Source organism: Balaenoptera acutorostrata, chromosome 14, assembly GCF_949987535.1.
Source record: "Balaenoptera acutorostrata chromosome 14, mBalAcu1.1, whole genome shotgun sequence".
NCBI classification, from domain to species: domain Eukaryota; kingdom Metazoa; phylum Chordata; class Mammalia; order Artiodactyla; family Balaenopteridae; genus Balaenoptera; species Balaenoptera acutorostrata.
In genome coordinates, this window is record NC_080077.1 from 81,592,450 (window position 1) to 81,605,815 (window position 13,366).

The window sequence follows — 13,366 nt, forward strand, 5'->3', positions numbered from 1 at the left end:
TCCTTTAAGAACTCAGAAGTTATTCAGGATCAGGTCCAGTTAATCCTCAGATCCAAGACTGCTATTAAAGCATTTCCCAAACTTCCTTTTATTTTTTAAATCTGTTTAAATGTCTGTTTTGTACAGAAATTATCACAGGAGAAGTCATTGGGGTATGAGCTTCCTATATGTATTGATAATGTTTGTTATTATTTATTTAGTTAGTTTTTTTCTATTTGGGGTTATAATTTATAATAAGCCTAATACATTAGGAGATTATAATTTATAGGTAAATATACAAATGTTGGGATAAGCGATTACATTTTTAAATAATGGATTGAACTGTTAAAAAAACTTATAGACCACTATCTTGGACTATGACATTCTTGAGGGAAGGAATATGTTTGTGTGTGTGTGTGTGTGTGTGTGTATCCTGGCACCCAACATGGTTCTTGTGTGCTTGTTATTTTGTATAGTGGTGCACAAAAAACTCTGTGGGATGAGCTATAACCCAGAGTTCTGAAGCTGAGAAAGCCAGGGAGTTAATAGTACGAGATCAGCATGGTTTTTCCTTGTCTTAGGTTCTACCTAAACAATTGCAGAACGTCCTCTTCACTCAGGTTAATTTAAGAGGTGGTCCCCAGGGGCGGTCCGTCAGGCCCTCCACTGTCCTGTGCCTGAGCTGGCTTGACGATCTATTGATGACTCTGCCACCTCTGCCGGTCCCAACAGTGACCCTGCAGAAGTTCCCCAGATCCTCCCCTGCCTTCTGCATGGCCAGTTCTCCAAGCAAGTCCCCAGCTCCTTACAGAGCCTCTCCTAGTGCACATCTCTGTTTCCGTGTGTGCCCTTATCGCAGCTCCCATCAGCCTCGGCTTTGGCCGTGTGTCTGTGGAGGCATCATGGGAGCGTATTCCCGCCGCGCACAACATTCTCTCTCCCTTGGCAAAGTGACGCTGTCCTCGGTCAAGCTTGTGACAGACTGCGGCTTCTTCCTTTTGGACAATTCCTTTCCAGATGGTTTCTTTGACCACCCTGCCCAGCAGTCTGCTTCTTGCCTCTAGTTCCTCCCCGCGCATTTCTGCCTGCCATCCAGGCTTGTCCAGACTGGACCCAAACGCAAATGGATTCAGAAGACAGGTGGCTGGAAACAGATGAAGCTGACAGAGTAATTGCATATAAACCCACAGGAGTAGTCATTACTAGATATTTTTTTTTCTTGAAACCTGAAACTTTCTGGATGTAGCTTTTGCTTTTCTCAGGTAAAGAGAAGACTTTCTCTACTAGAAGAAAGACAGAGTACAGATAAATATATGGCAACTGACTTTTGAGTCTCAGTGTTCAAGCGGTAATGGAGAGTAGTAAGGACAGGTGTGAACTAGTGAGCAAATTCTCCATCTAAGTGGGTCGGCCACCACTCAACCCCAGCTAAACGTAGCTATGTGGGAAGATGGGCCCTGTAGTGCCAGACCTTCTGAGTTTTTTTAATAAAATCTGAAAATCTAGATTATTTGTGAGTCTTCTGATAAAAACTGTCTTGTTAAACACACACACCCATATCTGCAAAGAGGTTTTGGCCTCTTTGTAGCCTACAAGTTTAAACACTCAAACAGGACCTCTGCTGGAGGATGAATGATAATCAGGCATGTAATCAGTCATGTAAATAGTTACAATTAACATTTTTTCCGGCCAAGTCAAACATTTCTAGTTTAGTTATGGGAAAAGCAGAGAGTTTCTAGCTGAAAGAGATAGATATCCTGAGGCCTCCTTGCAACTGTCCGGACCTATCTCAACCCTAGAGCGTTGGTTCTCCGTGTGTGGTCCTGGGACCACCAGCAGTAGCGTCACCTGGGAACTTGTTAGAAATGCAAACTCTCAGGCCCCATCCTAGACCCACAGAATTAGAAACCCTGGACGTGGGGACCAGCAATCTGCGTGTTAACCTACTCTCCAGGTGATTCTGAAGGGTGAGATCCACTGCCCTAGGCTTGCAGAGGGAACTGCTCTGCCTGCAGTGTGTTCCCGGAGCCCTGGCCGTTGGTGTAACCCTGGGCTTCCTGATCCCTCACCCTCAGCACCAGGTTTTAGGAGCCAAGACCTGTCTGCTGTGTGAACTCTGGGTCCAGCTTGGCTCTCCAAAGAAGGTATGTGACACCAGAGAGGACGCTGGCACTTGGTAGTAGAGAAAAGGGGATCTGGGAATTGCATGTGTCGAGAGAGAAGAGAAGAAAAAATTATGTTCCTGGAGTGCTTCTTACCCTCCCCCTGCCATGACTTCTTTTACACAGGAGAATCGCCCAGTGGTATGATTTAAAGAAAAACTGTCCTCACCCTACCTTCAATCGAGCCTCTTTAAAATGACTACTTCCCTTTTCATCTCAATTAAAGGTTCGCTGGGGTTAAGACTGAGGAATACAGAGTAAGGGTAGTGATGCTATGATGTGACTTAAATCTAGCCAGGTGATTTCTTAACCCCATCCTTAGAACCCAGAAGACTTAGAGTTTAGTAGATGGGTCAGATTCCGGTTTGGGGAACACCTCATGCAAGTCTGGGCTGGGAAGGCCCACTGTGGAGCAGAATGAGATCACCGTGATCTCATTTTTATAATTTCAATGAAACGCATAGTGAGGAACCCAGATGGAAAACAAGAGAGGTGCCTAGAGAGGGAGGTGAGGGGAGGGCAGAGAAAGTCCACCCAGTGGTGGCCTCGGGGCAGAGCTCCCTGTGTCACCCCCTCTCTGCATCAGCCTCTTCTCCCAGGTGCCGTGCAGTCACTTCACTGTTGGAAGGCCCCCAGCTCTGGCTTCCTCTGGCCCCGTGTGTGAGTCTCATTCCTTGCTTTTCTTTTTCAAAGCCAGGGAGAGAGCAATAGCGATGTGATTTAAAGGAAAACTCCTTTACATATATTACCTGAAAGTCCTGTAGTACTTTAAGGTTTACAAAGCTGTAACCAGTGTTATATTTCACAGTTAAGACGCCCCATAAAACTCAAGGATGTAATTCTAATACTTTCTTTATGACTGAACTCAGCTTTCGTTACTCTTTGGTTACCTCTCCCATTCTCCGTGCCTCCAATCCCCACCTGAAGCAGAGACCTTAACCTGGCTATTTCCTGGTAAATTCAATTTTATCTGGTGGGTTTTTTTTTTTTTTTTTTTTGGTTAAATTCAATATGCATAGTTCAATCCTAGAACAAATCAGAATTCCATTTTGGTCTTTCCTTTCCCTCCTGCTGAGCTCTCCTCCCCTGTATTTGGTACCACGCAGACACTGTGCTTCCTCTGGGGGGTTGTGAGGGCGTGGTGTAGTCTGCTAGCATCCGCACCTGGTTCAGAGGGAGTGCCCTGAGGCTGTCGGGACTGGCCACATAATTCAGGGGCCCAGTGCATAATGGGAACTTGGGGGACTCTAGTTTAAAAAAATTAAGAATTTTAAGACAGCAATAGCAGAACATTAAGCTGAGTGCAGGTCTGGTGCAACTGCACAGGTCACACTCCTACGAAGCGGGTTACCTGTATTCTCCCAGCCTGGCTCCTGGTGAAAGTAGTGGCTGAGGCTGTTTCTGGGCTGTTCAGTGTCTCTTCACGACTCTCAGATGCTGCAGATTCCCTGAGAGTAGCTGCGCCTTCCGTCTCATCCCGTTTGGGTGGTCTGCTGTGAAGCCCCCTGCCCTGTGACTCTGCCATGAGCACGCCGACCGTCCTTCTCGGCTCCCTTCCACCCTTGCCTGGCCCGTGGCCACTTCTCTACCTCCTCCACATACTGAGTGGGCGTGTCTCCATCACCCGCGTTGTACAGACACGTGCTGCTAAGTCTCTACTGTCTGTCTGCATATCCCGGGCATGACTAGTGCCAGGGGTTATCTTACTCGCAAATTTTAGCCTGTCAAGCGCTTGCACTTTAGATCCCTCAGACTTTGTGAGGGAAAGGAAAGAGCCAGGTAAAGCTGTCCTTCCTCAACTTACCTGCAAGAGAAGAAGAGGAGGGGTAGGCAGATGGCACAGTTACCGCATTATTTTTTTCCCTAATTTTTTTCTTCTCTCTTATTTTCAGGCATTTTCCTGATTACTGTACACTGGGGGAGGGGGTGGGGAGTGGCAGAAACCAGTTCCCTTTCTCCCAGTTTAAATGCATCCATCAATCATATTTGTCACGCAGTCTAATTCAGGGCTGGCAAACTAAGGACTAGGGGCCAAATCTGGCCACACCCACCCATTTATGAATTGTCTGTGCCTGCTTTCATGCTGCAATAGCAGAGTTGAGTAAATGGAACAGAGACCACACGGCCCGCAAAGCCCAAAATATTTAATATTTACCCCTTTACAGAAGAAGTTTGCTAACCTCTGTGCTAGATGATCACAGCTGAAAGTAAAGTGTCTTTGTCACTGGTGGTATCTACGTGGAGGTGCTGAGAGATGTTTGATGACCCTGGCGGTTAATCTGCCGCAGATTAATGCTTCCTGCCTTACCACTGCTAGTAGATACTTTCACACACATACAGGGAGTAGAACAGGCGTTATGATTTCACATACACATGGTGGGTGGAACAGACATTATTATCCTCAGTTTAAAGATGAAAAAAGTACAGGTTGGAGAGATTCAGGAACTTGTCCAGGATTACAGAATAAGTAACTGTGGGGTTAACGGTGGGGATGTGGATCTCTTGATTCCTTGGGGTTAATGGCAAACATCTCCAGGAGGATTCAGCATGTTAGAAAAACAAATGCTGAGGATGTTGCTACATGAGGTCTTGGGACACCTTTAGGTCCACCGTGGAGTTGGGTGGTACGCTGAGGTAGGGTGGCTGGAGGGTGGAGAAGAGAGGGGGTTAGGGGTCATTATGTGTTTGAAAACATTATTCCAAAAGGTGGTGACTCATTTTCTTACATACTTCCTTTCCACAAAATGAGCCTGAAACTTCTGCACTGGGATAGCATGGCATTTTAGATAGAGTCAATTCCTAATGCACCTTAATTAGCTAATCACAAAATTCTCCTCTTGACTGTTCTTTCCAGCCTTTGCATTCAAATAGCAACTAGGTTTATGAAGTTTGGCTAATGGCCATAGAATTCACAGCCTTTTCACACAGCATCAAAGTGAAGAGAGTCTTTAAACATCAAACACCTTTGACAACCATATGGCTTCAGTAGCATTCATAGAATGTGTTTCAATAGGAATAATTTTTACTTTTCTCCTGGCTTGGTTTATAAAGTAACTGTGTTTGTTTTCAGTTTAAGCTCCCTATACTCTGATCTTTCCCAAGACAAGGGATGCTCAGAAAAGACCAAAGTCAGGAGGAGTTCAAAACAGACACAACCCATGACTTCCTACATTACAACTGATTTTAGGTTGCTGTTCATTGCAGCACTATTTACAATAGCCAGACCATGGAAGCAACCTAAGTGTCCATCGACAGATGAATGGATAAAGAAGATGTGGCACATATATACAGTGGAATATTACTCAGCCATAAAAAGAAACAAAATTGAACTATTTGTAGTGAGGTGGATGGACCTAGAGTCTGTCATGCAGAGTGAAGTAAGTCAGAAAGAGAAAAATAAATACCGTATGCTAACACATATATATGGAATCTAAAAAAAAAAAAAAAAAAAAAGGTTCTGATGAACCTAGGGGCAGGACAGGAATAAAGACGCAGACATAGAGAATGGACTTGAGGACACAGGGAGGGGGAAGGGTAAGCTGGGACGAAGTGTGAGAGTAGCATGGACATATATACACTACCAAAAATAAAATAGGTAGCTAGTGGGAAGCAGCTGCATAGCACAGGGAGATCAGCTCGGTGCTTTGTGACCACCTAGAGGGGTGAGATAGGGAGGGTGGGAGGGAGATGCAAGAGGGAGGGGATATGGGGATGTATGTATACCTATAGCTGATTCATTGTGTTATACAGCAGAAACTAACACAACATTATAAAGCAATTATACTCCAATAAAGATGTTAAAAAAAAAGAAGTGGTTGAGAAATTTAAAATAAAAGGCATTCAAAGGACACCTGAATACAGTTGACATAAGTGTAGGCAATTAGAACTCATGAAGTCATCGTCAGCACACGGATGGGGTGATCTGTGCAGTATTCCATCTTCTCCCTTGTCAGCATGAAGCTGTGATATCACCCAAACCACTGCATGTCTTTCTCCGCAGGGAGGCTGACCCATCTTGTTAACATCCAGCCGTTGTGATTTGCCTCGCATTTCTTGAAAAATGCAATTATTTGAGAATATTTTCTGCAGAAAGACAAACATTTTTTTCTAACAGGAAATTTTGCACAGTTGGCTTACTAGAATAATCAGCTACTGTGCAAAGCTTTTGACCTGATATTATTTCTTAATTTGCCTAATTAAAAGAATCAGTTCATCCATATCCAGTCGTATAGCAATTATTGTATTTCTTGAGTCTTAGTGACTTTTCTAATTCAATGCCTCAGAAGTCGAAACACCGCAAGGGCAAAGTTACTCTTCAGCTCCTTTGAGAACCTCAAGCACTGAGAAGTAAAAAGACAGTGTCAGGGGAGCAGGGGAAGAGAAGGTGGTCTTAGAAGAACAAGGTATTACACAAGTAGAAATTAGAGAAAAAAAATCTGCTGCAATAGTGGGATTCTACGTTAACTCTTGTTGCTTGAGACTATTTACTGAATGCCATACCCTGTGAGTAAACTTATTTCAGCCCCAGGAGAGGATGGCTGCGAGTTCATTTGTGTTGCTGTGGTCCTGATATAGAGGTAAAAACTGCCATTCAGCTTCCTCCTTGCACCTGGAGAATCCAAACAAGCCTGTGTTCTGGTTCAGCCTTTCCCAGGTACTGGCCGTGCTCTTTTGGCCAAATGTCTAAATCTCTCTAAGCCTCACTTTCCTTATCTTTTTAAAAGAAGTAATTATAACACCTGCTTTCTTCATTGTTATCAGGATTTCATGAGATGATACTATCTATGTCAGATACTTAACCCAATGCTCAGAGCATAAGCTCCTCGGTAAATGTCAGCTACTATTATTGTGAATAGAAGTATAATAATATTTAAGAATAATTCATCACATATAGACTGCTGAGAGAAAGCCTAAGATATTTTTCTCTGTAGCTATAGATAAGGCTCTTTTGTGAGTGAAAGGAAACGACTGATTCTTGTCAATTGTGGGGCTGGGCCTTTTCAGAAGTGATGAAATACAGGAAGGAATTCTAGTTCTGGCTAACCAGGAGTCTGGTAATTTTCCAGAGATGTTTTCTTTGTCAGATAAAACAAAAAGAGAGGCCACCCTATTTTATATTCAAAGTTTTAAAACCCTCCAATTGTACATTCGTTCAGACTCAATATACAATTAAAAATTTTTTTCTTATGTCATGGCAGTTCCCTGATCTATTCTCTTGTTATTTTTTGTTTTTGTATTTTTTTCTGGAAACCTTTTCCAGGTCTGCTGTTATCTTCCTTGAAAAATATTAAGCAGAACTTCGTAAAATATTTCACCATGGTTTTAGGCTAGAGTAGAATAATATTTTTCTATTTTGCCACAGTTATAATATTTTCCTTAAACTTTTGGTTACAACATCACTGCAGTGACTCCAGGAGAATCCCCTTTCTTGAATTCTAACATTTTGTGAAATCATTTAGAAGAATTTTCAGTTGGTCTGGATAGATTTGCCCTAGTAGAATGAAAAGGTTTCACATAAACAAAAACCTTAGTTATTTTGAGGATTTTATGAGTGTAGATAATGAGAAGTGAAAAGTCATTTAACATGGCTTGCTGCATAAATAGGATTACGAAAATGAAAGAAAATTGTAAAGAAAATTTAATGGCAAACCTAGGAACATTTATTAACAGTATATGCTGTTAGAATGAATGATAATCTCCTGAGAAACGTTTGAACATTTCATGAGTTGGGATATTTATAACTAGACTTAACCAAGTAAATAAGATAAGCAGAGGGAATAATCTGGCACTGATAGGAAATATACTAGTTGATTTGATGGGTCTTTTGCATCTTAAAATTCACATAACGCTAGAACAGATGTTTTCTTTTGCCTCTAGTTTTGGGTGCTGTGGGTATTGTCATTTATGTATAAAAGAAAGAATCAGGACAGTTCCATGCTCATGTTCTGGAAGCCCCACTTGCAGCAGGCTTTTTGCCAGGCCACACTGGAAAAAGTAGGCGTTCTGTAATTTTGTGCTCTCCTTTTTGCTATGCAATATAGTTATAATTCTATAAAGTAATTAAAAAATGGAAATTATATAAGTAAAATTATTGTGGTATCTCAACCTGTGCATTGGGTAGGTTCTTGAAAAAGAATATAAATAAAATAAAACCAGAAACAAACAGGAGGTGGATGGATACTTGAGAAGCATAGGAAAGATGCCAAAACCTAATTTATGCAGAAAAGAAGTTTTTGTTGGTGGTAGGGATGCAGAGTATTGTGACCAACATTGAATCATAACATGGAAAGACAAATCTGAAAGGAGGCGAGAGCAAGGGTGAGACTGCTAGGGAAAATTCAAGGTCAAGATTTGCAGGAGCTAATCTTGCAGGATCTTGCAGGATGGAAGCTGGAATGGGTGTTTAATTGCTGAGGACTTTTTTCTTTGTCCTTTTTGCTTGTTCTAAGGCTCTAGAAATACTTGTTAGTACAGTATAAATTACTCAAAATTGTTATAAATATTTTCTGATTCCTAGGGTATTGTTCATCTGACAGTACACTGTTTATTGCCCAATATATGGGGAGGAAAAGGAAGAAGAGAGATGACCATAGACCTAAAAGAGGGAGGTTTGGAATAAAATTTGGTCTTTCTTTTCTTCACACCACAGTCAGAAAATTCCATGCAAAGTGTTGCTGACTAATTACTATGCAAGGAAAGGTAAGTGTATTTCATGAACTATGTTAGGATGATTTACTTATTAAATAGAAGAATCTGTGCCCCAAATAACATTGATTCAAAAAAAAAAAAAAACAGTCCTAAATCTATTGTGAATCTTCAATTTATTTACACCATTTTCTTGAGGAGCACTTTCTTCAAAGGGTATGCATTGGGACGAAGCAAAGGCATTCTTGGCTTCGTTCAGAAAGTTTGTTATTTACATGTCCCAACCTTCTTTGGCCGGTTTAATAATGAAATTGATATAAGACAGATTAATAGGAGAAAAACAAATTTAATTTTATACATACAGGAGTCCTATGAAAATCTGAGACCTGAATGGCAGCCAGGTAATTGAAGCTTATATAAAGCTTGAGCTAAGGAAAGGGGTATGGGTCTGGGGATACAAGGGGGAGGAAGGCCATTCACAGGAAGGCAGAGGAAATGTTTGAAAAACAAATGTTGCCCTATTACAGATTACGTTTCTTAGGTAAAACATTATCTCTCTTCCTGGTATAGGCCCTCTTTCCAATGTAAATTTAGGCAGTTGATGGGGAGGAAAAGAGCTTTACCTGAGTCTGCTGGGTTTTGATTGCCTTTAGCTCAAAACAATCCACATGCCAAAGTGGCATATTTGGGGTCATGTATTCTGCCCCAACCCCCAACTAACTATTAAGAAGCCTACAGAGTGCCAGATGCCTTTCTGTTATCTGCCTGCTACTCCTGTGAGCACAATGGACAGAATTTGGCCAGCTCTGACTAAATGTTTATTTACTATTGTTCAACTCTGGGACTTTTAACACATTAAGTCTGTAATGGTCCCTGTTCAGACTACATCCTGTTTTCATAACCTGTATCCTTAATAATTAGCCCTGTTGCTTCTCAGAAAGATTTTTAAACGAGTCATCATTTTACAAGGTCTGCAGCAGGTTAATTATTTTGGGAAGAGTATTTTTGCTTAGCAACCTAATTTCAGTTGCTGTGTGAGTTTTGCAAGAGTGCCTATGGAAGAAGACAGATGAATGAATTTCTCCAACTCTGTAGTATGAAGTGAAAAAACATGAATTTAGAAAACATTTGTAAAACTTTCTGGGTCATCTGCTTTCCAGGGTGGCCCCTTCCCTTCCAATTTGCATGTGTTTAAGAACTTAGAAAAAAGCCATATAGAGAGTAAGTATTTAGGGTCTTACCTGGGTTCAAATCCTAGCTCTTCTATTCCCTAGGAGTAGCTGTGTGATCCAGAAAAAGATATTTAATCTCTTTGAACCTCAGTGGCCTCATCTGTAAAACTGAGAATAATAGCACCCACTAGGGTTGATGTGAAAATTAATTTAATTGAGATGTTGTATGTAAAATGCTTAGCACATTGTGTAGCACTTAAGAAACAGCGAGAGCTATTAGAATACGGAAGAGTATGAATGTCACTAAATGTGATACATGAAAGTCTGTTCTTGTCTGGACTCTATCTCCTACTAAGTAGAATAAAGTGGTTTAAAGTGGATATTATTGAGGGCAGGCTTGGTTATACTATTGAGAAATTATGTTTTTCTCCTTCTTACATGTTGTCCAATTCCTTTCTGAAACATTTCTTGACTAGTTTGCTATCTCTGAGTACTTTTGCAATCCTGAGATAGAAGAGGTGCTGACGGCTGACTTTGTTGTGGAGGTAAAGATAGAAGACCCTATTTGGATCACTAGGAAAGGACTAAAATTTTTGTGCATGTGTCAAAGCAAAAGCAATTAATGTGAAATTTCAGAGTCACAGAGAAGAAATACTTGCTAAGACAGAATTAACATCACAGGTCCAGCACATGAGATTTTCCATCAGCTAAAGTGAATTCATGTGGAAGAGAATAGGAAACTCAAGCTTTTGACCTGATTGGTGATACAAAACAATTAGATAATTCTAAAGTATGTGTTTTTTCTGTAAAAGTAATTAATCCTGCCAGTAATTAATTAAATCTATAATTAATCTTCATTAATTAATATAATTCTGTGAAAGTTAGTAATACTACAAAAATTTTATTTAAAAATATTAATATCATTACTGAACTGAACTTGAGTCCACTCGCCTGTGGCACAGCAAAGCCAATCTACTGACACTGGGTTGTGATGAAGGAAAGTGCAGCGTTTATTGCAGGGCTCAACTAGGAGAATGGGTGGCTTATGCTCAAAGGACCCAAACTCCCTGTGGCTTTCAAGGAAGGTTTTCTTAAGGCAACATTTGGGGTGAGGATTGTAGGGTGCATGACTTTCCTCCAGTTGGTTGGTGGTGAGGTAATGGGATGATGTTTCAGGAATCTTCAACATCAACCTTCTAGTTCCAACCAGTCTGGGATTTACCTGTTTGTGGTCAGCATGTAGTCACCATCCTCCACCTGTGGGTGGGGGGGGTGGGTCTTTGTTTCTGCAGAGCAACTCAAAGATATGTTATGTATATCCCTTGAGGAGGAACTGAGACTCTGCTTTATTGCTGAACTATTGTTTAAGCTATTATTACTTTTCTTGCTTGACTGCTTTTCCTTTGCTTCTTCAATCCCTCACTTTCCTAACTGGTAACTGCTTGAGTCTGCTTTTTGTAACTCAGGGAAGGCCTAGGAGACTAACACCTTTTTCTACAAACAAGAAATGGGGAACATGGATGGACTTTTGCACCTGGGAGGGCCCTACAGGATTTGCTTCGTTTCAATATTAGACTGAAATTTTTAGAAACAACTAAATATAGAATTGGTACTAAGTAAATGTCACTTTCTGTGTGTTTGCAAATATAATTAAGTGCATGTAATATATAGATAGATATGCATTTGTCCTATTTTACAAATATCTTAATGCTGTAGATCCTATAAAAGATACAGGAAATCCAGGGAAGAGAGACACAAGCACATGCTAGAGTCAAATACAAATGTTGCGTATGATTAACTTTAAAACATTACCATCTTACTTCCTGTGCCTTGGGAAATATTGCCTGGAACTTCCATTAACGCATGATCTAAATTGAAGTTGTTAAATCAATATTTGATGTACCATCCCAAAGAGCCTTAAGATCTAAGCGAGAAAATTATTTCAGATCAAAGAAATTCACATGTGGCATGGAATCATAGGGAGTCACAATTCAATTTGGGAAGCCCATGTGTCTTAGTTATGATGTGTAACAGGTCAAGAGTTAAATTTGAAACTGTGGGGGGAGGAAAAATAATTTTCCCTTTACCCTTCTAAGGTTCTTGGCGGATATAGCCCTGTCATAAAAGTACAGATTAGTAGGAGAAAACAAACAGAAGTTTATTAACATGTATACCTCCGGTATACATGGGAGAGACCCAGGAAAACCACGTAACTATCTGAAATGGCCCAAGCCATCACCTTAAATACCAGCTTCAGCTAAAGACAAAAGAAAGATGTCGGGAGTCGGGGAGCCACTTATGAGAGGTTATGAGGAAACCACAGTAAACAAGGAAAGTGTAGTAAATGCAGATTTAAGTCATTGCCTTCTGCATTGATAAGAGTTTCTAGAGATTTTAGAGTCATCCTTCTCTTCCTGGTACAGAGAGGGAGACACCCTTACAGAGATTTCCCTTATAAATGTAAATATGTCTTAAAAAAGGGTAATTTCTACCCAGGTTTCAGAGCTTCACATGTGTCTGCTGTTTCTTAAAAATAATGAGCTTAAAGTAATCAATATGCCAAAGAGGCCTATCCGGGGTGGTGTGTTGTGCTGACATTCAAAACCTTCTATTCGTCTTGTCTTTTTTTTTTTGGCTTGGGATTTAAGTCAGCCCACTCTGCCACAAACAAGCTGTGAGAAAATACAGTAGGTCTGCTCTAAAGTGCTCTGGCTTCCATTACAAAGAAACAGTTATTCTTTGTTCACCAGCAAAGCACAAAAATGCTCTAAAATTTCAGGAACTAATCACTGAGTCAACCAGAAAACACGGCGCTAGTATTAAGGACCACGTTTTCAGTTTATAGTGTTCAAAATTAGGATGCTATAGAAAGTTCACACGCACACAAAAGGGTCCATCTGGTTGTAAGAGTTCAGTTCAAAAAAGGAGCATGAATGTAGATTTCAAGATTTGTTAGAAGAATTGAATGTTCACTATCTAAAAGGAAACATCACACTGTATTTATTTTTCTATTATAAACCTAGTGTTTTGAAAAGCTTTCCTTTTTTTTTTTGGTTTCTTAACTATGGTTGGGTTCATAAAGGAAATATACTTTCAGAAAACAAGTCTCTGTATTTTCTCTGGAATGAGTAACGAAAATCTTGCTGCTTAGCTGTTCAAGGGAAGGACTATTTATACTGTGAGTTTTAAATAAGCCCATGCACTAAGCTACTCTATTTAAGGGTTTAGGCAAATTTTGTGGTACCGCCCCCAGGATATTAGAGCTATCTTCCCTGAACTTGGAGGCTTAGCCTTTGAGCTCAGTGTGTTTGTATCATACCTGTTAGTCAAGTTCTTTTGCTCAGAGATTGACACAGACTCTGCAAAGCGTTCAAAATGGAATGACTCAAATGTGCTCCCCATGGGACA

At 40.6% G+C, this 13,366-nt stretch overlaps 1 protein-coding gene across 3 annotated transcripts in view; it reads left to right on the top strand.

Annotated features, from left to right (window-relative positions):
* Nucleotides 1-13,366, top strand: part of FILIP1 (filamin A interacting protein 1) — a 200,625-nt gene that overhangs the window by 77,778 nt on the left and 109,481 nt on the right. The window contains exon 2 of one of the 3 annotated variants that reach the window (XM_057527704.1): nt 8,791-8,840. The exons of the other annotated variants lie outside the window; for them this stretch is intronic. Coding sequence (XP_057383687.1) covers nt 8,829-8,840 — 12 coding nt within the window. The 5' untranslated portion in view covers nt 8,791-8,828. The remainder of the gene's footprint in view (nt 1-8,790; nt 8,841-13,366) is intronic. 3 annotated transcript variants of the gene reach the window in all.